The sequence below is a fragment of the Oncorhynchus keta genome, chromosome 30, assembly GCF_023373465.1.
Source record: "Oncorhynchus keta strain PuntledgeMale-10-30-2019 chromosome 30, Oket_V2, whole genome shotgun sequence".
NCBI classification, from domain to species: Eukaryota; Metazoa; Chordata; class Actinopteri; order Salmoniformes; family Salmonidae; genus Oncorhynchus; species Oncorhynchus keta.
In genome coordinates this window covers 61,857,743-61,885,254 of record NC_068450.1, presented here as the reverse complement: position 1 = coordinate 61,885,254, position 27,512 = coordinate 61,857,743, and the positions used below count along the sequence as shown (strand labels likewise).

The following is a 27,512-nucleotide window of genomic DNA, read 5'->3' as shown; positions in this document are numbered from 1 at the left end:
AAAGTAGTCTTTGTGCAAACAATTCTAATGTTTGTTAAATGTTGAAATCAATGGTTTTTGTTTGGTATAAAAATAAATAAAAAAATTCAGCTTAAATCCATTACTATGGAAATGCTCTGAACTATTATGATTAAATGTCTGTCTCTTGATTTTATCCTAAATGCCTAACTCAATGGGGTAAGCTGAACTGAAACACAAGAATAACCGTTATTGTATACGGATGGGAGCTCAGTGAATGTTACAGTGCATTCGGAAAGTATTCAGGACCTCGGATTTTTCCACGTCACATTATAGCCTTATTCTAAAATTGATAAAATTGCCCCCCCCCCTCAATCTACAGGCAATACCCTATAATGACAAAGTCAAAACAGGTTTTTAGAATAAATAAATATAAATATTTGATTTATATGAGTATTCGTACCCTTTGCCATGAGACTCGAAATTGAGTTCTGGTACATCCTGTTTCCATGGATCATCCTTGAGATGTTTCTACAACTTGGAGTCCACCTGCAGTAAATTCAGTTGATTGGACATGAATTGGAAAGACACATTTGTCTAAATAAACAAAGGTCCCACAGTTGACAGTGCAGGTCAGAGCAAAAACCAAACCAGGTCGAAAGGGATTATCCGTAGAGCTCCGAGAGGGGATTCTGTCCAGGCACAGATCGGTGGAAAGGTACCAAAAAATGTCTGCAGCATTTAAGGGCCCCAAGAACAGCCCCAAGAACAGTGGCCTCCATCATTCTTAAAATGGAAGAAGTTAGGAACCATCAAGACTCTTCCTAGAGCTGGCCTCCTGGCCAAACAGAGCAATCGAGGGAGAAGGGCCTTGGTCAGGGGGTGACCAAGAACCCAATGGAGCTCCAGAGTTCCTCTGTGGAGGTGGGAGAACCTTCCAGAAGGACAACAATCTCTGCAGCACATCACCAATCAGGCCTTTACGGTAGAGTAATATAATGGCTCCTAACCAACTGTGCTATTTTGTTCGTTTTTTCACATTGTTTGTAACTCATTTTGCTGATACTGTCTCTTATGAACAAAAATAACTTCTGGACATCAGAATAGTGATTACTCACCTTGAACTGGACAAAGATTTTTCTTCAATGAGTCCGATGCGAAGGACAAGGCCCAAATCCCCGTCATCAGTGTGAAGAAAATACGGAGGAACAGGGGGAAGGAGGCCGAGTGGCTTGTAAGAATTAGCAGACGAGTAGGTAAACCACCACTTCACTCGAGGTATTGCTCGCCTGAGGTTGAATACCTCATGATAAGCTTTAGACCACACCATCGTACTTTTTGGATAAATGTCCTCTGGTCTGATGAAACAAAAATAGAACTGTTTGGCCATAATGACCATCGTTATGTTTGGAGGAAAAAGGGGGAGGCCTGCAAGACAAAGAACACCATCCCAACCGTGAAGCACGGGGGTGGCAGGATCATGTTGTGGGGGTGCTTTGCTGTAGGACGGACTGGTGCACTTCACAACATCAAGACATCAGTCAGTAAGTTAAAGCTTAGTCGTAAATCGGTCTTCCAAATGGACAATGATCCCAAGCAAACTTCCAAAGTTGTGGAAAAATGGCTTAAGGACAACAAAGTCAAGGTATTGGAGTGGCCATCAAAGTCCTGACCTCAATCCTATAGAACATTTCTGGGCAGAACTGAAAAAGTGCGTGCAAGCAAGGAGGCCTACAAATCTGACTCAGTTACACAAGCTCTGTCAGGAAGAATGGACCAAAATTCACCCAACTTATTGTGGGAAGCTTGTGGAAGGCTACACGAAATGTTTGACCCAAGTGAAACAATTTAAAGGCAATGCTACCAAATACTAATTGAGTGTATGTAAACTTCTAACCCACTGGGAATGTGATGAAATAAATAAAAGCTGAAATAAATCACTCGCTACTATTATTCTGACATTTCACATTCTTAAAATAAAGTGGTGATCCTAACTGACCTGAGACAGGGACTTTCTACTAGGATTAAATGTCAGGAATTGTGAAAAACTGAGTTTAAATGTATTTGGCTAAGGTGTATGTACATTTCCAACTTCAACTGTATGCGAGAATGCTGTTCATTGACTACAGCTCAGCATTCAACGCCATAGTGCCCATAAACCTCATCAGTAAGCTAAGAACTCTGGGACTAAACACCTCCCTCTGCAACTGGATCCTGGACTTCCTGACGGGCCGCCCCAGGTGGTAAGAGTAGGCAACAACACATCTGGCACGCTGATCCTCAACACTGGGGCCCCCCATTGGTGCGTGCTCAGCCCCCTCCTGTACTCCCTGTTCACTCACGACTGCGTGGCCAAGCACGACACCATCATCATCATCATCATTAAGTTTGCTGACGACACAACAGCGGTAGGCCTGATCATCGACAAGACCTGGTCAGAGACCTGGCAGTGTAGTGCCAGGACAACAACAACAACCTCTCCCTCAATGTGAGCTAGACAAAGGAGCTGATCGTGGACTACAGGAAAAGACGGGCCGAACAGGCCTCATTAACATCAATGGGGCTGAAGTGGAGCGGGGCCGAGAGTTAAGTTCCTTGGTGTCCACATCACCAAGGAACTATTGTGGTCCAAACACACCAAGACAGTTGTGAAGAGGCCACGACAACACCTTTTCCCCCTCAGGAGACTGAAAAGATTTTGCATGGCTCCCCAGATGAGGTTGATGTTGGTGTACTGTGCCTTTTTTTCTACACACATGGTGTTGGGTGTTCCTTCCAAACAACTCAACTTCAGTTTAATCTATCCACAGAATAGCTGTGGAACATCCAGGTGCATTTTTGCGAACTTCAGACATGCAGCAATGTATTTTTGGACAGCAGCGGCTTCTTCCGTGGTGTCCTCCCATGAACATCATTCTTGTTTAGTGTTTTACCTATTGTAGACTCGTCAGAGATGTTAGCATGTTCCAGAGATTTCTGTAAGTTTTTAGCTGACTCTAGTATTCTTCTTAACCTCATTGAGCAGTCTGTGCTGTGCTCTTGTAGTCATCTTTGCAGTACGGCCACTCATAGGGACAGTAGCAACAGTGTTGAACTTTCTCCATTTATAGACAATTTGTCTTACTGTGGACTGACTGATGAACATCAAAGGCTTTTAGAGATACTTTTGTAACCCTTTCCAGCTTTATGCAAGTCAACAACTGGTTCAAGTCAGGAAATGCTTCATATGAGTAGCAAACTCACATTTTGTGAGTTTTTTAAAAGTTTATATTGCAGGGCAGCTCTAACCAACATCTCCAATCTCGTCTCATTGATTGGATCCCAAGTTAGCCGACTCCCGTCATTAGCCTAGGGGTTCACATACTTTCCCCAACCTACACAGTGAATGTTTAAATCATGCCTCAATATAGACTAGAAAAATACAATAATTTGTGTGTTATTAAATTTAAGCACACTGTTTGTCTATTGTTGTGACAGAGGAAGATCAGATCACATTTTTTGACCAATTTTTGCAGAAATCCAGGTAATTCCACAGGGTTCACATACTTTTTCTTGCAACTGTATATGCAGAAAGTGTACAGCATAGTGGGTACATTTCTGCAAAAACTTAGAGCATTGAAGTGCGAGGCTCAACTCCACTGTTTTGGTTCCCCTGGCTACCACACTGTTCACAGCGTGAAGCAATCCTGTGCACATTGGAAGATACGAAGTGTTCTTCAAGCCTGGTCGTGGGGACCCCGTGAGTGTAGGCTTTTGTTACTGTTCAGCGCTAACCCATCCGATTCAACCAAATGTTGGCATAGCCGAGAAGCTAGGCCTATAATCTCACCAGTGGGAGTTAACAGACAAACACTGAACACGGCAACAAAGACGAGATAAACATTGCCACAGAGCAGCAAGGAGCTGCTTTCCTATTTAAATCAATAGATAAACCCACACTATGATAAATGCATGTTTCTGCCATTAGATTCCTCCTTCATAGGCAGTCTGAAGAGGACTCACTCATTACGGCCGACGAAGGCCGTTTAGAACAGCATGCAGAGGACTCTGGGTGTTATTTATTCCCTGTCAACCGCCCATCTGAGCGCATCACCCCAGCCAAAACCACCATAGGGGGTTAGAGTAGTGCCTAATTCTACAGACAGAGCATAAGAAGGGATGCTAAATAGTAGTCTTTGCAAAATGGCTACAGTCCAGTCAGCACATAAATCAGATACAATACAGACAATATTTAAAATCTCCCCAAAAATCCCTACTTTTATCCAGTGAATGCTACAGGCAGCCTGTAGATAGTAGCATTAGCATAGCAGCTAGTAAATGTAAAAGCAGCATGGTGGCGAGTGACACAGCACAGGCCTGTAGAAGGGCTAATCCATATCCGGCTGCATGCTACAGCTGTACAGACAGACTAGTACATCTCTGCTCCTAACAGCAGAGCTTGGTTCCTCGTCTATAGGGTAAGATGACAGTCTGCGTGGTGAGTGAAGGGCCCGACTGTGGATGCAAGTCTCCTTACAGCAGAGCAGCATATAAACAAACCCACACGCAGCAGAGTCGTCATCACTGCTTACACTCTCCCCAATCTCTCTCCCTCCCACTTTCTTCATCCCTTCCTCTCGTCTCTCTCCCTGCCTCCTTTGCCCTCCCTCTCCCCTTCCGTCCCTCTCTATTTCTCTCCCTCCTTATTCCTGCAGTAGCTAAGAGAAGCAGGCTGATAAGGTAATGTCTTCTCTCTCACTGACACTGTTCTCCAGCAAAAATACACAGGGAGAGAGACAGGAAGGGACAGAGGGACAGGGAGAGATGGGACTATGGATGCTTCGTGACAAACTGGGCTGACAGGACCCAGACAGGCTTTGTCCAGACGGGGAAGGGGAGAGGTGTCACTGTTCCTATCCTAAACCCTGCTTCAGAATCTCCTCAGTGACTTGGGAAACATCCAGGAAGAAACTGTGAAAGAGCTGTATGCTGTAGGCCTGTCACATGTTGATTCCCAGACCAATCAACTGTGGTGGCTGGAGAACATTTCCCTGCACTGTGTCATGTTTACAGTCACACTCTCCCTCTCTCCATGGGTCCCATCCTTAGTATCGTTTAGTATAGGGCCAAGCCGACTGACCAACGGCAGGTTACACTTTTCTCCACATGTGGATTTATGGTCTCCATTTAGCCTGCCATCATCAATAATTCAGTCTGTTGCATAAGAGGGAAACAGAGGTTTATGTCCCAAACGGCACCCTATTCCCATAAAGTGTACTACTTTTGACCAGAGCATTATGGGCACTGGTCAAAAGTAGTGCACATCTTAGGGTACAGGGTGTCATTTGTGACACAGCCAGAGACAGTGGACTCGGGATAGCACCCGCCACTACTTGACTACAGACGTTTCAGAGCAGATCCCCAAAACAACAACTTTGGCTCAGGTCTAATGGATTTCAGTGTAAAACAGAAAAGACAGGCAAAGCAATGCAGCGAGGCAGAGTAGCTATTGCTGTCTGAGGCACCGGCTATCCACCAAGTAGAAGAATTTACAGTGTCGCTCATAAGTAAATTAATGAAAAAGAAAGGAGAGTTTAACTAGCAGACTTTTATGACAAAGGCTCTGGAGAGAAAAATACATGATTATTATAGCAAAGTAATAAGTAAGATAGCAACCATATGAAGTGTGTCAATGTGTGTGTGTGTGTTGGAGAAGAGTGTGTGACGACATGAGAGTGCAGAGGAGTTGAGTGTAGTGTGTTGCAGGATTGAGTGTGTGTTTATGTGGGAAGCTATTATTGGCTTATAAGAGCAACAGAGTAGGCAGAGCATTCAACTGGCTGTGTGTGTGTGTCAGATTCACTGTGTTCAATACTGATATGAATCTTAAGATTGTCTTCTCTGAGCTTGTTTACAGTGTGAGTGTTGTTCGTTGAGAGAGAGAGAGAGTGTAGGATGAATCAACAGGCTCCTGGTTGCCCTCTGAGCCCAGTGGGAGAAAAATCCCATCGCTGAGTCACAGCACTCCCCCATACATAGTTACATACAGTACATACACAGTGATCTCAGAGTCTGTATGCGCGCGCAAGAGGTAGCTAGCTACTATATTGAATTGCAAAACTACAGTGCCCAACTTAGTACAATGTAGTACTGTAGTTGTTTACAAATCACTGTAGAATCTTGTGAGTAATAGCCTAGTCAAGCCAACTGGGAGAAGTCTCACAAACGGTTCCTGGTCTTTCCAGATGCCTGGTCGTAACTCGTAAGCTTCCTCTCAATCAATAAGCATGTCCCCTCCCCTTGACCTTGGCTCTGATGGCTCCTACCAGGAAACCACTGACTGAGTCTGCCTTTACGACCTCACGCCACTTTAGTCTTCACTACAAATCAGATAGGGATTTGTAGTAGTCATCAATTCAGATGTCCATGGCTTGAGTGGTTTTTCCCAACCCTCTAATGACTGTCCATCTCATGACTGGTGTCTTTTTTTTCCTTTCTTTAAAGCTCTTTGAGAATCAGTATGGAATAAATAGCGCTACAAATGTTGAATGAATTATTAGTAAATCATGCTAATGTGATTATATACGCAAACTAGCACACAGCAAAGGCAGCTAAGGGCCATCACCTCTGGCCATGCACTGAAGTATGTCTCTCAAACTGATGTCATTTTTCACTTGGTCATGTTCTTGTTCATCAGTTGTTCTTATCATATCGCCACTAACACATTATCTCCACTTTGGTCCATGTGAGACAGAGCTAATCCAGCAGTACAAAGGCTGTGTCCAAAATGACACCCTATTCCCTAGTGAACCGAAATGCACCCTATTCCCTATATAGTGTACTATGGGCTCTGGTCAAGAGTTGTGCAAAATATACTAGGGTATATGGTGCCAATTTGAACGTAGACAAACAATTGAGTGCTGTGATGGGACAGAGACACTGGGTTCTCAGCACAGGAGGCTACTGAGGGGAGGACGGCTCATAATAATGGCTGGAATGGAGTACATGGACTGGTATCAAACACATGGCAACCATTTGCGTGATGAATTTGATACCCTTCCATTGATCATGTTCCAGCCATTACTATGAGCCCATCTTCCCCAATTAAGGTGCAACCAACCTCCTGGTATTCTCAGGGATTTCAACAAGCTGTGTGATAGGAGCCTGTGTAGGTAGGCCTGTTGCGGAGTCCCATTGAGACCAAGGTCTCTTTTACAAGAGAGACATGTATATACACAATTTACACTCTCAGATCCAGGTCAGAGAAAACACTGCTGAGGATGAGTGGTGATAAATCACATTGATGAAGTTTCACCGGTTCATAACGAACTCTTCTGGACACTCACTGTCCACTTCAGCCTGTGTCACAGCGGGATGATTTACAATACAATAACAGTGACTGTGTTGATACTGATAACACACACACACACACACACACGTGTATAAAATAAATTAAATATTAATCGTACCAGAAAACAGAGTTAGAAGAAAACAGAGTTCCAGTTAAAGCTGTGGTAGAAGAGAGAGTGTTCAATAATGCACCCATCTTGGTCTGTATAGCTGACACATGGCACCATTTGTTTTCATTTTAGCCATGTGGAACTAACCGAGGCTCGTAGGAAAGGGCTGTCAACCGCACCACCACTCTGCCAACAGGCTTATATAACCCACCACTTCCACTTTCAGTAACTAGAACCCCCTTGACTCCACCATTCAAGATCAGCCAACACAAAACCCAGTCGTCATAGATTTGACCGTACAATGCTGCCCTGGCAATGCCAAGAACCCGTCATGTTGATAATGAATGTTAGCTGAGAGAATTTCATGGTAATAGAGTATTTAATAAAATACTAGAATATGGTTGATCATGGACCAAGAGTGTTTAAGTGGATGAACAAAGAGACAGGCACTCAGTGGGCTACGGATATATTTTCACAGCCTGACTGCAGATGCAGTCATAAAATACCAGGGACGAATACATAGGATGCCTAGGGACGAATACATAGGATGCCTAGGGACGAATACATAGGATGCCTAGGGACGAATGAATACATAGGATGCCTAGGGACGAATGAATACATAGGATGCCTAGGGACGAATGAATACATAGGATGCCTAGGGACGAATGAATACATAGGATGCCTAGGGACGAATACATAGGATGCCTAGGGACGAATACATAGGATGCCTAGGGACGAATACATAGGATGCCTAGGGACGAATACATAGGATGCCTAGGGACGAATACATAGGATGCCTAGGGACGAATGAATACATAGGATGCCTAGGGACGAATGAATACATAGGATGCCTAGGGACGAATGAATACATAGGATGCCTAGGGACGAATACATAGGATGCCTAGGAACGAATACATAGGATGCCTAGGAACGAATACATAGGATGCCTAGGGACGAATACATAGGATGCCTAGGGACGAATACATAGGATGCCTAGGGACGAATACATAGGATGCCTAGGTACGAATACATAGGATGCCTAGGTACAAATACATAGGATGCCTAGGGACGAATACATAGGATGCCTAGGAACCAATACATAGGATGCCTAGGAACCAATACATAGGATGCCTAGGGACGAATACATAGGATGCCTAGGAACGAATACATAGGATGCCTAGGAACGAATACATAGGATGCCTAGGAACGAATACATAGGATGCCTAGGAACGAATACATAGGATGCCTAGGGACGAATACATAGGATGCCTAGGAACGAATACAATGTCCAACGACATTAAAAGACCCGTATGTCTTGGTCATTGGAGGCAGAGTGCGCATCTGCTCGCTCCTCTCTTCCCATATGAGAAACATTGCGTGAAAATAAGACGACTAGCCTAAGTTGCAGGTGGTGTTCATACCTAAACGTATCATAGGCAATAACTAGCTTAGACCACAATAAATAAAAAGCATACGGGTGATAACTGACTATACAGAGAAGAATACAACTTTGAAGTTGAAGCTTTTTTCGCAAGGAGGTGTAAACCATTAATGAGCAAATTAGCTATTATGCTAACATTCTCACGGCGACTTTTCCTGCCTCTCCAGCTAACCAGATAACTGCATTTCAAGATGAAGACACAAACCTTTCTACGACGTTTGATGACAATTAATTTGGTGGGAAAGAGACAGCCGTTGGTGTTGACGCTCGCTTGTTTCATTTGTTTCCAGCCTGTCTGCACTCCGCAGTGTGATCTCGCCTCACCGCTACATTGTATCATGTGACGTTGCCACTTCATCAAAGGAACCTCCCCTTACTTGAGTCTGAGGCACATTCAGAAGGACACAACTTTATTGAAGCCAAATCTATTTTCAGTAAATCATGATAGGCTACATCTTTGTACAGTGTCCTGGGAAAAATCAAATTCGATTTTGGAATGACCAATAAAAGGCATGATGAAGAACTATATTTAGATTCAAAACAGAAGTCAATGACATTGGAAAAATCAGGCTACAGAATATAATCAAGATATGAGTCTGTGCTTTGATTGAACTGATACAAATACACCGTTAAATGGCATATATTATTATTATAATTATCATTATTATTATAAAAGTGATCTGTTTCAAATAAAAATGGCTTCACTCTTGTGGTTGAGGGATGCTGTACAGTAGCTCAGTCAGGCCTGTGATGAATCCTGGCTAAATCCTGTAGGAAGGCTAAATCCTTTTTTAAAGTCTATCTTTGCAACATCTTGGCTCCAGTAAGGCATGGTCCAGCATTATGTTCCTGCCCTGCATATATAGTCATTATTACAGCAATTTCAAATGTTATCATATGTCATTTTCTGAGCATATCACAGGTTATTACTATTACAAACTGGGTGGTTTTAGCCCTGAATGCTGATTGGCTGAAAGCCTTGGTATATCACGGTATGACAAAACATGTATTTTCACTTCTCTAATTACATTGGTAACCAGTTTATAATAGCAATAAGGAACCTCGCAGGTTTGTGATATATTGCCAATATACCAGTATACTCCACTTTGTGTCCGTGCATAAGAACAGCCCTTAGCTGTGGTATATTGGACATATATCACACCCCCTCGGGCCTTATTTATCAAGTATGCGTTCTTCTTCTTCAGTTCACAGTTAGATTAAGCTGTACTACCATCATGTGGCCACAATTTGCAGTCGCAGCTTTCACATTTGTGTGGTCTCTATTCTCTTAAAAGAAATGTACTATCTAGAGCAGTGTTTCCTAACACTGGTCCTCAAGTACCCCCAACAGTACACATTTTTATTGTAGCCCTGGAGCAGCACACCTCATTCAACTCATTGAGGGCTTGATGATTAGTTGACCTGCTTCAACTAGGGTCTTCGTGGTGGGCATTGGCGGACTGGCCGTCGGCTTCCTGTTTTGCTTTGTGGCTGCGTTCACTATGCGCTTTACGGCTAACATCCTCAAGATCAAACTGCTCTTTGTCTTCATGTACACTACCTGGTGGCTGAGCTGTTCTCCATCTCCAGCATCATGGTGGGAGTGTGTTAACACACACATATACACTGAGTGTACAAAACATTATGAACACCTGTCTCTTTCCATGACCAGGTCAATCCAGGTGAACGCTATGAGACCTTGTTGATGTCACTTGTTAATGTGTGTGTGTGTGTGCTCATTTACTCTACACACAGCTCCACTCCTTCTTCTGTGTTCTCGCTCTATTCCAGGTGTGCGAGTCTTGACTCAAATCGTTAACCCTTTCCGTACCATTCCCTTCAACATGGCCTGCGATGGGCCATCTGCTTTGCCATAGTGTTTAACTTACCAGACAGCATCCAGCAAAATAATTGATTTGTTACTGCATCCATCGCCACCATCATATTAACTGTCTTCGTCCAGGTATGGAATTTGATCATGGCAGACCGTGCATATATAATGCTAGTCCATTCAGAACACTGCGGTGCACAAAAACAAGTTGATGCAAATATGATATGAAGAGGATTTCAGTTGTGTGACTTCTGACCTTTCACACAGGATATCGGCAACTGGCCCTTGATGGAATTAGTGCACATTCTAATGACTAATCGCAACATAAACACCATTAATGTCAAGGTATACATCAGGGAAGGTAAAGTGCTAGCTAGCTGGATAACCATCAATCATTTTGTTTAGATAGTTAATCCAAGGCGTTGTTGTCTTCTACCCTTCCATGCCCATTCAGACTGGGACCGCTGAGGTCAAGTATCTTATGTGTCTCTGAGTTCTAGTTCTAGTATCTTATGTCTCTCTGAGGTCTAGTTCTAGAGTCATGTATCTCTGAGTTCTAGTATCATATATATCTCTCTGAGTTCTAGTTCTAGTGTCTTATGTCTGTCTGAGTACTAGTTCTAGTATCTTATGTCTCTCTGAGTTCTAGTCCTAGTACCTTATGTCTTTCTGAAATGTATTTCCTGTACCTTATGTCTATCTTAGGTCTAGTATGTCTCTCTAAATTCCAGTTCTAGTATTTTATGTATTTCTGAGGTCTAGTGTCTTATATCTCTCTGAGGTCTAGTTTTAGTTTCTTATGTCTCTCTGAGTTCTTTTTCCAGTGTCTTACGCCTCTCTGAGGTCTAGAATATTATGTATCTCTGAGGTCTAAGTATCTTAAGTCTCTATACATTCCAGTTCTTGTATCTTATGTCTTTCTGAGGACCCATTATCTTATCTCTGTCTGAGTTCTAGTTCTAGTATCTTATGATTCTCTGACTTCTAGTTCTAGTATCTTATGTCTTTCTGAGGTCTAGTATCTTATGTCTCTCTGAGGTCCAGTATGTCTCTCTATATTCCAGTTCTAGTATCTTATGTCTCTCTGACTTCTAGTTCTAGTATCTTATGTCTCTCTGATGTCTAGTTCTAGTTTCTTATTTCTCTCTGACTTCTAGTACTAGTATCTTATGTTTTTCTGAGGTATAGTATCTTATCTCTCTGAGTTCTAGTATCTTATGTCTCTTATGTCTCTTATGTCTCAGTTCCAGTATCTTATGCCTGTCTGAGTTCTAGTTCTAGTATCTTATGATTCTCTGCTGCGCTGCCTTGCCTCATATCGCTGCCTCTCAGCTTTAGCTGCCTCCAGCTCCTTTTTCGGGCGGCAATATTCCCGTCTGTCTCCAGGGTCCCTTTCCGTCCAATATCTCCTCCCATGTCCAGGAGTCCTGAACCCTCTGCTTCTCCATACCACACTGCTTGGTCTGTTGGTGGTGGGTAGTTCTGTTAAGGGTGTCGTCGTCTGAAGAGGAGGAATAATCGGACCAAAGCGCAGCGTGGTACGTATTCATGCTTTTTATTTAAACTGAACACTAATAACAAAATAACAAAGAGAATGAACTAAACCGAAACAGTCCTGTAAGGTGCAGAAAACACTAAACAGAAAATAACTACCCACAAAGCATAGGTGGGGAAAAGCTACCTAAGTATGGTTTCCAATCAGAGACAGCGATCGTCAGCTGTCCCTGATTGAGAACCATACTCAGCCAAAACAAAGAAATACAAAACATAGAAAAAAGGAACATAGAATGCCCACCCAAATCACACCCTGACCAAACCAAAATAGAGACAGAGAGATTTTTATAAGTTCAGGGCGTTGACAGTTGGTAGTTATGGAAAATATGGTCAAATCCATAACATCTGATCAATAAACATAATAATAATAATTATGAAATAGATAAAACAGATCCTAATCTAACATTTTCAGGTAGTGAGAGTGACCCGTCTGGACTCTTCTATAACATGCCATTTGCTTCCAAAATACAGATTTGCTAAAAAAAAGTGCACTTTTTCCTTTATGATCAACAATTTATAGAAGGAATGAGGATGTTTATTGATAAATAAATATTTCTCTCTCTGTCAGAATGTGGCCAAGTCCTCTCTACTCTCCAGAGAACAGTCCCGCTCCCCTGGGGTGGACTATATCGATGAGCAGGGTGGGCCTGGAGGTCGGCGTCTGGGGTAGGGTCGTCAGTTCACCAGAGCCAGTAAAGCTCCAGACCCTGCCTCACTGAGAAGGATGACCCTAGTCTCAGGGACCAGGAGCCTGGTTAAGAGGTTGTGGATACTCCTCCTCTGCTTCCACGTCCCAGGCTAGGTCCCAGAGCATCAGGACACCACAAGGGCAGCGACACAGAACCCCCTCCTAAGGCAGGCTTCCAGGGGCTCTCACAGTCCACCCACCCCGTGAGAACCAAAGAACCGGATGAGGAAGACTGGGGAAATGTGGGCCAGGAGAAGGAAGAGCAGGCCAGGCAGGGTGTTGCAGTGTAGACATATCATGTTATAGTGCAGGAGGAACATGCTCTCTGAACAGATCAGGGACCGTAGTGAGTCAGAAACTATGAACCTCTATGACAGTCTAACATCCTCTCATTTATAAAACCACATTAAAACATCTCTAAATATCTTTGTATTAATATTTGTTTTTTTGTCTAATGGGTATGTTAATATGAACAAATATTGGATTTTTAAGATATACAGAGCCTTCAGAAAGTATTCACACCCCTTGACTTTTTCCACATTTAGTTGTTTTTGTTGCCTGAATTTAAAATGGATTATATTGAGATTTTGTGTCACTGTAATAACCAATATTGTCAAAGTGGAATTAGGTTGCATGTACTCACTAATAGTGTTTAACATGAATGACTACCTCATCTCTGTACCCCACATATACAATTATCTGTAAGGTCACTCAGTTGAGCAGTGAATTTCAAACACAGACGTCTCGCAAAGAAGGGCACCTTTTGGTAGATGAGTAAAACATTTTAAAAGCAGTCATTGAATATCAAATCCAATTTTATTTGTCACTTGTACTGAATACAACAGGTGTAGAACTTACCGTGAAATGCTTACTTACAAGCCCCTGGGGAAGTTATTAATTACACTTTGAATGGTATATCAATACACCCAGTCATTGCAAAGATCCAGGAGTCCTTCTTAACTCAGTTGCCGGAGAGGAAGAAAACCGCTCAGAAGCCAATGGTGACTTTAAAACAGTTACAGAGTTTAATGGCTGTCACTACAAAGATCCAGTAGTCTTTCCTACCTCAGTTGCCAGAGACGAAGGAAACCGCTCAGAGGCCAATGGTGACTTTAAAACAGTTACAGAGTTTAATGGCTGTGATAGGATACAACTGAGGATGGATCAACAACATTGTAGTTACTCCACAATACTAACCTAAATGACAGAGTGAAAAGAAGGAAGCCTGTGTATGCTGCTTTCCAACAGACACTGGGAGACAAATTCACCTTTCATCAGGACAATAACCTTAATAATATATAAACACAAAGCCAAATATACACTGGAGTTGCTTACCAAGATGACATTGAATGTTCCTGAGAGGCCTATATACAGTTTTGACTTAAATCGTCTTGAAAATCTATGACATGACTTGCTAATGAATCTGTAGCAATAATCAACAATCAACTTGACAGAGCTTGAATACTTTCAAAAGACAAAATATTGTACAATCCAGGTTTGCAAAGCTCTTAGATTCTTAACCTGAAAGAAAGCTGTAATCCCTGCCAAAGGTGATTCTATCATGTATTGACTCAGGAGTGTGAATACTTATGGAAATTAGATATTTCTGTAATACATTTTCAATACATTTAAAATAATTTCTAAAAACATGTTACTTATGGGGAATTGTGTGTGAGAAAAAGTATCTATATAATCAATTTTGAATTCAGGCTGCAACACAACAAAATGTGGAATAAATCAAGGGAGTGTGAATACTTCCCGAAGGCTGTTTTTCCTGTTTTGAAAAATAAACGCTTTATTAGACATCTGTTCATTTTGTTGAATTTTGGGGACAAAAGCAGTGGCTGCGACACTCAGATAGAGGATTCCATCAGAGGTCTGAGTACCAGACGGTACACTACAACACACACACTTCTATTTTTATGTGTGTAAAAACATTGCAACAGTATCCCTGGAAGTGTCCCACGCATGACGACAGTGATTATTTTTATACCTCTCGCGCACGTACGCACACACACACACACACACACACTCACAGGTCTCTCCACAACATCTGATTGGTGAGTGGGAGTTGCTGGGAATAGATGAAGCATAAATAACCAGCTCCTGTTTAGAAGCCTCCATGTCAAACACGATACTTCTGATTGGATGGTCATCGGACGGTTATATTTGCTCTTCCCTGGACACACCCCTATGACAAAGTATTTGAGGATTTACTAATGTAAATCAAGGCGGATAGGTCTTCTACAATACGTAGGATAGTATCTGGCTCCTTCCCTGTCCTGCTATTGGTGGGGACGAAGCCGATAGACGAATCGACATACTGGAGGACAGACAAACATCCAAACAGAGAAACAGTGACGCATAAAGGCAGACGGACATACGGACAGACCGAACCACCCGACACACCGCTAGACTGACAAATCTTCACAATTCACTGACCGACTGAAGACAGATAGGCCTCACTAGTGTCATGTCTCCTGCTGAGAGGCTGAGTGTGCTCCTCTTTCTAGCTGGGTTCTTCGGGGGCTTGGGGGCCCTGTCCCTGATGCTCTCCTTTGGGACAGACTACTGGCTGCTGGCCTTGGAGACCTGTGGCCCTGGGGAGGCATCAGAGACCTGGGAGGCTGGGGCCCTCAGACCTGGGGAGGGGGAGATGGAGGATCAGGACACTGTGACATTCTTCCACCAGGGCTTCTTCTGGAGGTGCTCCTTCAGTGGGAGGAGACAGGAGAACATGATGTGGCACTTCTGGATCAGTAAGTAGGAGAGTTCTTTTCACCTATTTATGAAATAGAAACACTTTAGCAGACAATATATTCATTGATGAATGACAAGGATGACCTGAACTGTAATATAATGAACTAAAAAAATACAACATACATTTTTTTTCAAAGCCAATCAACCACACCAAAAGGTCTGTGTGCCTGCCTACCTCTTCCCATTTTATGCTTCTGAGCAAAGCACGGATTACCAGGCACCTGACACTGCAGTCTACAGGGCCTTCTGGAGCATCTTCCTTCTAGTGGGCGTGGTCACTCTTATGATTGGTGGGTTTGTCATCATCTGTGCCTCTCCATTGGCCAGCCACAGGCTCTACAAAGTAGGCGGGGCACTCTTGCTCACTGGAGGTGAGTTATCGGTTGTGTTCCTCTGCTCAGACATTGCTGATGCATGCCAAATCTTACAATGCCTGGATAGGTATTTTTACATATCAGCTAACCACATCATATGTTATAGAAATCTGGTGGCAGAAGGCATAGTCGATGATGTAGTGCGCAACCATTGGTTGATGCATGCATTGTCTGATCAGAGCAGGGGAACACGATCATCATGAGTTACTAGCTATGGTTGGGTCCACTCAACTTTACATGAAGCTCAAAGTTCAATTTGGAGCAGTGGCGATTTTACCATCTGTTTTTACATGAATTACACTATAACAGTGACAAACGTTGCCCACACAGGGTGCCTACATAAAGCTGTCCAAACAGCAGAGTCCCAACAGCAGTCCCAAGACTTTACCACTGCTACACCTGGCTATCAGCTGAGCCTTGTCTGGCAGCGAAACAGTTCATTCAGACGCATTTACTTTCTTTCAAAAAAACATAGCTGATATGGCTGACTTGTTTTAACAAATGCGGTTTCTAATGATAATTGAGATGTACAAACTATGGCATAACGGGATATGAGGCAATCCATAATTTCGATGAAGACATGAATGCGCGAGCTAGGACGGACGTAGTCAAATGCACAACAGAATTCAAAACATGGGTCGTTTTTACAGTATTCTCCCTGTACACCAAGTCGAAAATGATAGGATAAATCTAAGGGGCATATATTCAGACAATGAAAGCTCTTTTAAAACTCAATGATAACATTTCTCTAAAACATACTTATCCTTTTCAGCTTGGAAAAGAGACCCTTAAACCCAGACTTGGGACCATACAGCCACTCCACTGAATAGCAGGCTAGTGGTTGCTTTGCAATGCTTGCACTTAGCCACTGATTCCTTCCAAACCACTCATTGTTGAATTTGCAATTTCCAACTTGTTGTGTAATGTCCAATGGCCGATGAGCACCGGTACATTTTATCTATCATTTCTCTTCATTATTTATCTTCATATGACAACGATTTTAAAAAATGTGCCAGTAGATGTCTGACATGATTCATGATGATGACTGCTAGCTTGATAGCCAAGATCTTGAAAGTATGATGTTGACATGATCAGTCCAATCAAAGCTGCCGTCGATATAACGTGATTTGACGTCATTTTATCTGTGGCCAATGACCTTGATCCTTCTTGGATGGGCACTTCTAATGTAACTCTACGGCAGCACCCAAGGGGCTTGAATTTTTTAGCTCTGCCCTTAGATTTGGCGGTGACGTAGTGTCCCCACGAGTGACAGAACACTGAGCCAATCACGACACAACTAGAGAACATTACCAACCCCTACAACCCCATATTTTCGATTTTGGAGCTGCCGTACTCAAGAAAGCAAAAAAATTGACCAAGTTTGTATGCGGCTTAATTAGCATTATTATATATATATATTTTTTAAATTGTTTGCAAACTGATATGTGACACGTATTAATGCAAAAAGAACACGTCATACAGGCATCCCCACCTGCCCTGAATGACGGGTTGCCACTAATCAGGAGACACATTTATGTTCTATTAACTTGTATTGAATGTTTCCCTCTTCCTCCCCCTCTCCCTCTCCTCTCTCCCTCTCCTCTCTCCCTCTCCCCCTCTCCCTCTCCTCTCTCCCTCTCCTCTCTCCCTCTCCTCTCTCCCTCTCCTCTCTCCCTCTCCCCTCTCACTCTCCTCTCTCCCTCTCCTCTCTCCCTCTCCTCTCTCCCTCTCCTCTCTCCCTCTCCTCTCTCCCTCTCCTCTCTCCCTCTCCTCTCTCCCTCTCTCTCTCCCTCTCTCCTCTCTCCCTCTCCTCTCTCCCTCTCCTCTCTCCCTCTCCTCTCTCCCTCTCCTCTCTCCCTCTCCCCTCTCCCTCTCCTCTCTCCCTCTCCTCTCTCCCTCTCCCCCTCTCCCTCTCCTCTCTCCCTCTCCTCTCTCCCTCTCCTCTCTCCCTCTCCCCCTCTCCCTCTCCTCTCTCCCTCTCCTCTATCCCTCTCCCCTCTCCCTCTCCCCCTCTCCCTCTCCCCTCTCCCTCTCCTCTCTCCCTCTCCTCTCTCCCTCTCCTCTCTCCCTCTCCCCTCTTCCTCTCCTCTCTCCCTCTCCTTTCTCCAGGTCTATGTCTCCTGGTTGTAATAATGATGTATGTAGTCTGGACCCAGGTACTGGACACTCTGGAGGACTACGCTGCCCAGCAACAACACTCCTCCCAGTGTCCAACAGTCTACCACCTCAGCGTCCAATACGGCCTCTCCTTCCTGTTTGCTCCCGTCTCTATCTTCTTCTTCCTGCTGGCAGCACTGCTCTTCATCCTGATTGGACGAACAGTGCGGAGGTGCCATCACAAAGTGCCAACGTAGTGACTGAGGGGGGAAACAGACAGAGAGGAAGTTGGGGATGAACAGTGACTCCAGTGCCATAAAGGCCCAGACCTCCATGTTCAGTCTATAACAAGAGCCAGTAGTGACTGACACCATGGTCAAGTCTTTGGCTCTCACAGAGTAATACAGATGGACCATATTAAATACATTTGGAATAATCAACTGTGATTAGCTTTGAATAAAAAGGCTACAGTCTCATTGGGAGTTGTGACTACATTTAATTCCACTGATTATTTGCAACCAGTTCTGGACTCTATCAGACAGTCCAGTCATGGAGGGTAATGAATTAGATTGTCATTATCTATTGGGATAATCATGACGGACGGGACAGCGGGTTCCTAATCAACTGCAACACATCTGAACGGAAATGCAGCTGGGTTCCACGACCACCACTAGAGAGCAGTGCTGCTTTAACAGTAGTAAAGTAGGAAAAATACAACACCGTTTACAGTATTCCTAACCCAAATACTTCATGCCATCTCAGAGAGCTTCTACAGTTTCGATGGGAACAGACGTATCCCAGCCAACGTGAAGTTGCATCATTCATATTTCATTACAGCAGAGGGATTAAAAAGTTGAAAGAGGAAATGGCGAGATAATTGATTCAATTGCCTTTTTTTTGGACCAAACAAAAGATAATATATGTTCAGTTTTTTTCCTTCTTCTGTACAGAAGGTTAACTCCATATTAAAGTAACTGATACAGAAAGCCTACCATCACACCTTAATAATTGGAAAAGGCAAACATTATGAGTTCTCTCTCAGTGGCGAGGGCCTGAGTCAGTAAGACAGCGATGAGATGAGGCTGACTGGGGGAGGAAAGGAGGGGAGGAGAAGAGGTGAAGTGTCTCATCACTGTGTTTTTCTTTTCTTTTAATGTCTTTCCTCCTCTTCCTAGTCTGAGCTGTGAACAAGGTGAGCGTAATTACACTAGGAGCTTGTCACATTCACTTCTGTGGCCTCACACCGCCTGAAACATCTCTGGCACTAGCACCCACCCCCTACCTACACCCCCCATCACCACCCGCCTGCGTTAAACCCACCCCCTACCTACACCGTTTTAAAAGGGAGAGATTTTAATGATAGCCTGATTCAGTCATCTCTTGCTTTCAATCTTGTATTTTTTAGAAAAAGAGATTCTGTTGGCAGATTCATTTCCAGTATGTGCCCCCCTCCCCTCCCCCAATCCAGTGTTATGTGTCACTGTCACCCCAGCGTTGCTCACACACTGTTGTTGATCCCCCTCGTCACCTGGGTCTCTGTCCCTGAGAAATGAGACTGTCCACAACAATTACTACAAGAGCAATAAGGTCTCTCTCTTGTTCTCTCATTCTCTCTCTCTCTCTCTCTCTCTCCCTCCCATTCAAAATGAAAAAAGGTGGATCAAATGTAAGTCACGTGGCAGATTACAAAATGGATTACAAAAATTACAGATGACAAAAAGTTACATCTATTTTCTACAAATACTCCTTAGCTCTTTGGTTGGCACTGTACAATCAGCAAATCAGTACTTGCATGATTTGCTTTTGTGTGTGAGTGTAAATCACCCTCACATATTACTGGGTACAATCATGGCATAGATCCCCTCCTTCTTATCCTCCACATCCTCCCTAAACACACCGTGTACTCCCAGTTGGTTTGGTCCACTCCGTCCAGGGCCTTGGGGCCCACCCAGGGGCCACAATTATTCATCCCTTAGCTCAGCCAACTAGAATAAATGACCCTCTCTCCAGATCCAGGACCTTCTAACCTGAATCAGAACCCCAGGCTGAAGCCCCCTGCCTTGGCTACAATTATGACCCCCCGTGCCTCCACTCTCCAGACCCAGTGTTTTCCATAAATATGAGGTTGGGTGGATGGACCCTGTTGTACTGTACTCACACAGCCCATGCTCTGTCTGGTGTGGGTCTGTGGAGCTGTAGCCTGCAGGCTGTGTGTGTTCACTGTCCCTCAGGTGGCTAGGGAAAAATAGATGTGTTTAGGAGCTGAAGAGACACATACAGTATATCACAAAAGTGAGTACACCCCTCACATTTTTGTAAATATTTGAGTATATTTTTTCATGTGACCACACTGAAGAAATTACACTTTGCTACAATGTAAAGTAGTGAGTGTGCAGCTTGTATAACAGTGTAAATTTGCTGTCCCCTCAAAATAACTCAACACAGCCATTAATGTCTAAACAGCTGGCAACAAAAGTGAGTACACCCCTAAGTGAAAATGTCCAAATTGAGTTATTTTGAGGGGACAGCACATTTACACTGTTATACAAGCTGCACACTCACTACTTTACATTGTAGCAAAGTGTCATTTCATCAGTGTTGTCACATGAAAAGATATACTCAAATATTTACAAAAATGTGAGGGGTGTACTCACTTTTGTGATATACTGTATATTGGACTGATGGATGATAAATGTGAAGAATGAAGGAGAGTCAGACTCTTCAGAAATCTTTCATGGATTTCAGCCATATGTCCATAAGTGTATCTGAATAGATCTGATGTTAATAACTTGTTGGACTACAGCATGTCCTGTCCTTTTTCTTCCATGGCACTTTGTACGTTATATTACCCTTCTCTAGTCATCCTGCTCACATCCTCTTATTTAGCTCTATTTCCCTGTTTCTAACATGAGATCTTTCTCTCCCCCTCTCTCCCTTTTTCCCTCACCTCTCGCTCTCTCCCTCTCCCTCTCTCTCTCTTCCCTCTTCTCCTCTCTATCTCATCTGGCCAGGTCTTTCAGTGTTCATAATGAGGTCTGTGATTGCTCTGTGGCCCTCTCCCTCGATCTGCCCTGCTCTCTCCTCTCTTCCTCTCTCCTCCTTTCTTCCTGTGTCCTCTGCTTCTTTCCTGGGGGTTAATGAAGATCCTGTGGATTAAAAAGCAGCTGTTAGAAATGACACTGGCCCTGGCAGAGATGTGGGGCTGCAGGCTGGATTGTGCCAGGCGGGAAGAGAGGAGCAGGGTAAAGAGAAGGGCATGGGAACCTTTTTGTCCTGCTCTGACCTGCCATTTGAGTATCTACAGTAAATCCTATTACCCATCTACCCCCCTCTCTCTCTCTCTCTCTCTCTCTCTCTCTCTCTCTCTCTCTCTCTCTCTCTCTCTCTCTCTCTCTCTCTCTCTCTCTCTCTCCATCTCTCAATTCAATTCAATTCAAGGGGCTTTATTGGCATCTCTCTCTCATCATCTCTCTCATCATCTCCATCTCTCACTCTCAATTCAATTCAATTCAAGGGGCTTTATTGGCATCTCTCTCTCTCCATCTCTCTCTTTCCCCATCTCTCTCTCATCATCTCTCTCTCTCTCTCTCTCCACCTCTCACTCTCAATTCAATTCAAGGGACTTTATTGGCATCTCTCCCTCTCACACCATCTCTCTCTCTATCTCTCACTCTCAATTCAATTCAAGGGGCTTTATTGGCATCTCTCTCTCTCTCCATCTCTCTCACACCATCTCTCTCTCGCCATCTCTCTCTCTCCCCATCTCTCTCTCATCATCTCTCTCTCTCCATCTCTCTCACACCATCTCTCTCTCTCCCCATCTCTCTCTCATCATCTCTCTCTCTCTCTCGTGTCTATTTTCTCTTGCCACGTCTCCTTTTGCATTCCTTCTGTCTAACCTCCCTTTCTAACCTTCTCATCCTATTGCTATCATTTCTCTTTTTTTCTTTCTCCCCCTCCTCTCTATCTCATCTGTGTTCACGGGTCCCCTATCATCATCTTCTTTGACAGTCCCTTTCACCTCACCAGGAGAATAATGACTTGTGAGCACAAATACCTGACTGTGGAGCACTTATCATTAGGAGGGGAGGATGAGCCCGCGGAGAGATGAAGACTTCTCTTCATCCGTCCCTCTCTCATCCTCCTTCCGTCTCTTCCTCCTTGCATTAGGTCAGTGTGTACATCAGGTCAGCGTGTACATCAGGTCAGCATGTACATCAGGTCAGCATGTACATCAGGTCAGCGTGTACATCAGGTCAGCGTGTACATCAGGTCAGCGTGTACATTAGGTCAGCATGTACATCAGGTCAGCGTGTACATCAGGTCAGCATGTACATCAGGTCAGCGTGTACATCAGGTCAGCGTGTACATCAGGTCAGCGTGTACATCAGGTCAGCGTGTACATCAGGTCAGCGTGTACATCAGGTCAGTGTGTACATCAGGTCAGCGTGTACATCAGGTCAGCGTGTACATCAGGTCAGCGTGTACATCAGGTCAGCGTGTACATCAGGTCAGCGTGTACATCAGGTCAGCGTGTACATCAGGTCAGCGTGTACATCAGGTCAGCATGTACATCAGGTCAGCGTGTACACCAGGTCAGTGTGTACATCAGGTACAGGGAAGGTAAACAAATTATATTTAGCCACCTCCTTCACCTCACCTCCACCTTGGAGACCAAAAGGGGCATAAGCCTGTTCTTTTTCTCTCTCTCTCTCATTCCCGTTTTAAATTGTTTCTTCTTCTTTCCTCCCTCTCCTTCTCCTCTTCCAAAGAAAATTATCAACATAGTGTACTGGAAGAGAGAACAAGTCAGAGAGTGTACATCAGGTGATGTACATCAGGTCAGCGTGTACACCAGGTGAGTGAGGTGAAGGTGCCACCTCCTTCACCTCACCTCCAGTGAGTGAGTGAGTGAGAAGAGAGAACAAGAGAGAGAGAGTGAGAGAGAGAGAGAGAGAGAGAGAGAGAGAAAGAGAGAGAGAGAGAGAGAGAGAGAGAGAGAGAGAGAGAGAGAGAGAGAGAGAGAGAGAGAGAAGAGAAAGAGAGAAACAGAGAGAGGGAGATGAAATCCAAGTTTCTTTCATCCATGAGCGCTTTCATCTCTTTTTTCAAACTGATGGAATTATCAGTGGTGCCTCTGATACAACCTTTACTAGGGGAAGAGAGGAGAAAGGGGAAGGAGGTGGTGCTACTGATACAACCTCTACTAGGGGAGAGAGGATCGAGGGGGGAGGAGGTGGTGCTTCTGATACAACCTCTACTAGGGGGAGAGAGGAGCGAGGGGGTGAGGGGGAAGGAGGTGGTGTTACTGATACAACCTCTACTAGGGGAAGAGAGGAGCGAGGGGGAGGTGGTGCTACTGATACAACCTTTACTAGGGGGAGAGAGGAGCGAGGGGAAGGAGGTGGTGCTACTGATACAACCTCTACTAGGGGAAGAGAGGAGAGAGGGGGAGGAGGTGGTGCTACTGATAAAACCTCTACTAGGGGGAGAGAGAAGCGAGGGGGGAGGAGGTGGTGCTACGGATACAACCTCTACTAGGGGAGGGAGGGGGAAGGAGGTGGTGCTACTGATCCATCTCTACTTGGGGAAGACAGGAGGGAGGGGGGAGGAGGTGGTGCTACTGACACAACCTCTACTAGGGTAAGAGAGGAGGGAGGGGGGAGGAGGTGGTGCTACTGACACAACCTCTACTAGGGGAAGAGAGGAGGGAGGAGGTGGTGCTACTGATCCATCTCTACTTGGGGAAGAGAAGAGGGAGGGGGGAGGAGTTGGTGCTACTGATCCATCTCTACTAGGGGGAAGACAGGAGGGAGGGGGGAGGAGGTGGTGCTACTGATCCATCTCTACTAGGGGGAAGAGTTGAGGGAGGGGGGAGGAGTTGGTGCTACTGATCCATCTCTACTAGGGGGGAGAGAGGTGGGAGGGGGAGGAGGTGGTGCTACTGATACAACCTCTACTAGGGGGAAGAGTTGAGGGAGGGGGGAGGAGGTGGTGCTACTGACACAACCTCTACTAGGGGAAGAGAGGAGGGAGGAGGTGGTGCTACTGATCCATCTCTACTTGGGGAAGAGAGGAGGGAGGGGGGAGGAGGTGGTGCTACTGATACAACCTCTACTAGGGGGAAGAGTTGAGGGAGGGGGAGGAGGTGGTGCTACTGATACTGATACAACCTCTACTAGGGGGAAGAGAGGAGGGAGGGCGGAGGAGGTGGTGCTACTGATACAACCTCTAGTAGGGGGAAGAGAGGAGGGAGGGGGGAGGAGGTGGTGCTACTGATACTGATACAACCTCTACTAGGGGGAAGAGAGGATCGAGGGGGGGTGAGGGGGGAGGAGGGAGAAGAGAGGAGCGAGGGGGGTGAGGGGGAGGAAGGAGAAGAGAGGAGGGAGGGGGGTGAGGGGGGGAGGTGGTGGTATATTAGGTGGCTGTCAATACAGAAATGGAATGCACTTCTCATCGCAGTATTGGTTAGGGTCCATGTTGGAGCTGAGAGGCTGATCAATTCTCTCTCACACTGAGAGAGAATTGTGATACAATACAAACAGAATGGCACAGGGTACATGATCACTGGTGTAGGTCGGCACTCAGCAGGTCTTCTCTTTTTTCACATGGAAAAATATTGAACTAAAACCAAAAAGACAAGACAAAATAAAAACATTAATGCCAAAGAATATCATTAATCCCAAAAATGGAACCAAAACCAAAATAAAAATTATATTTCCCTCCTGTGATAGCTACTTGGCTTGACTTCTAATCTCGACTGTTCCAAGTGTTTTTTCATTAAATGTGTGTCAGACTAATTTCGAGGCAAATGAATACAGATGTCAGGATGCCATCAAATCCCATCGTGGGCCCCATAATGAGATAACAGGCTTTAGTCAAAGCATTAACGCTATTGAAAAAATGAGATTAGTTCAATGGGATGTGGATACGGGTCTGAAACCGCAGAACGAGGGCTTGGCGGGCGGAGAGGCACGGGGAGGTGGAGAGAGGGCATGAGGTGGAGAGAGAGAGGCACGGGGAGGAGGAGAGAGAGGAGGAGGTGGAGAGAGAGAGGCACGGGGAGGTGGAGAGAGAGGATGAGGTGGAGAGAGAGAGGCACGGGGAGGTGGAGAGAGAGGAGGAGGTGGAGAGAGAGAGGCACGGGGAGGAGGAGAGAGAGGATGAGGTGGAGAGAGAGAGAGGAGCTCCAGCATCAGACTATGAGACCTGCCAAATCACAAATCTATTTCCAACGTGGGTATTAATTATCAAACTGAAGCCGCTGGTGCATATTGATTCATCGGGCGCAACACTTTTGTATTATCTCCTATTAAGCAGGAAAAAGGCAGAGATTATGGAGCCTTCAGGGGCGTCTTATGAATTCTGTGAGACTATTAAGCCACGTCATGGACTTTAGAGCAAAAAGACAGGGCTCCCTATAGTGTTCTCTAGATGCTCCTTATGTGGACTAAAACGCATCCTTAAGCTCCAAATTCAATTATTTTGGGTGCCTGTTACAATTACCTTGAAGAATGACACGGCCCTGTATAAACTTGGTATTCACTTATTACGTCTCTCTCTGACAGTGTATTGGTGTGTGTGTGTGTGTGTGTGTGTGTATGTGAACAGAAGCTTAAATGCAGATGCATTAATTTAAACGGAGCATCATGCTGTTGTATGTATGTATGTATGTATGTATGTATGTATGTATGTATGTATGTATGTATGTATGTATGTATGTATGTATGTATGTATGTATGTATGTATGCTGTGTTGTGTTGTGTTGTGTCGTGCTGTCTAAGTGAGGTTAAGCTTCCCTGTCCCCTCCATTGACCGGCTCTCACCAGCAGAGCTAAACACTCAAATGGCTGTCACCCCCATTGACCTCTGCCCTTATTTGGACATAGCAGGATATTAACCAGGAAGTAAGCCAAGTATCCATGACGGCTCAAGTCTTCGCAGTTGCCTAGTATTGTCCTTTATCTAACGACAAAGATATTAAAGAGGCCCAAAAGAAGGAAAACAAGAAGATACGCATCCACTTCAGTGAATGGTTAATCAAACCATATTGACCTACCACAGTCCAAATGGAAGGAAGGATTCCATTATCGCCTAACATCAAATACAATCATTTTCAAATACAACCAAAAGCCAATATCTGTGGTGTACGCAAAATCCTACGACATCTCAAGTGCCTCGCCCCGAGATTATCCAGTCAGTGTGACCAGGGAGAGAGGGAATGGTGTAGCTATCAGAATAACCATGTTAGTCAGTGTGACCAATGTAGCTATCCTACCATCCACTATGCTACACTAGATGCCTCCACAGTATAATGAGCCCCCCAACAGTCAGACACCCAATTCACACATGGATGGCAGCGGAGATGGGAAACATATGTTGGTATTGATATATAATTATGAGCATCGAGTTCTACTTCCTGTAAGTCATATGAAATGACATCATAGAAGGCTGTAAGATGGTGTTGGAGAGAGAGATCTGCTGACTGCACTCAATCATCACCTGATTATGCAGCGAGAACAGAACACACTGCTCACTCATTGTCCGATTGCAATGTGTGTGTGTGTGTGTGTGTGTGTGTGTGTGTGTGTGTGTGTGTGTGTGTGTGTGTGTGTGTGTGTGTGTGTGTGTGTGTGTGTGTGTGTGTGTGTGTGTGTGTGTGTGTGTGTGTGTGATAGACACGTTGTCATCAACAGACATTTTCTTCATCTTCCTCTCCTCACAAACACATCCTCCTCTTCCGCTTCTTCTCCTCCTCTTTTTCTGTTGTCTGTTTCTCCAGACTGACAGTACTGTGGTGTATGTGTTCTGTGATGGTACTGAAGATAATAGGTACTGTAAGGTATTGGGTTGAGGAATCTACAACATGACGCTGCAGTGGACAGCTGCCAATTCTGCATCTTTCTTTGTATTTTTTTTTACATTGATCTTAACTTTTATTGTACATAATATTTCCGCCATCATTTCCAATGACAACTTCTGGATGAGGATTTCGACTTCAACAAGGCAGAAGCTGTGGATGTAGTGGTGAATCCAGACCAGGCCCTAATCCCCGGCAGAAGAGAGGCAGACGAGCGGGCTCCCTGACGAGACTACGTCGGCATTTACATTTTTATTTGATTCATTTATTGAACCTTTGTTTAACTAGGCAAGTCAGTTAAGAACACGTTCTTATTTACAATGAAGGCCTACCGGGGAACAGTGGGTTAACTGCCTTGTTCAGGGGCAGAACCACAGATTTTTCTATGCATGGTCACGGCAAACGGCAGCTTCGGGTAAAGTTAAGGAAGGAGGTGTGTGACTCTTAGTTAAAAACAGCTGGTGCGCAACCTCTAATGTTAAATGCAGTAAGTCTCAAGATTTTGCT

General features: G+C 44.5%; 2 protein-coding genes across 2 annotated transcripts in view; one reads left to right on the top strand and one right to left on the bottom strand.

The window, feature by feature from the left end:
* LOC118380626 (inositol polyphosphate-4-phosphatase type I A-like) overlaps nt 1-9,211 on the bottom strand; it is a 39,936-nt gene extending 30,725 nt beyond the window's left edge. The window contains exon 1 of the mRNA XM_052489036.1: nt 9,044-9,211. The gene's annotated coding sequence lies outside the window, so the exon portion shown is untranslated. The remainder of the gene's footprint in view (nt 1-9,043) is intronic.
* A 5,938-nt stretch (nt 9,212-15,149) lies between these two features.
* Nucleotides 15,150-18,618, top strand: LOC118380628 (transmembrane protein 182-like). The gene is made up of 3 exons (XM_052489032.1): nt 15,150-15,670; nt 15,809-16,042; nt 18,155-18,618. The coding sequence occupies exons 1-3, from the start codon at nt 15,385-15,387 to the stop codon at nt 18,397-18,399; spliced, it is 765 nt and encodes a 254-aa protein (XP_052344992.1). The 5' UTR covers nt 15,150-15,384; the 3' UTR covers nt 18,400-18,618.
* Nucleotides 18,619-27,512: the final 8,894 nt, after the last annotated feature.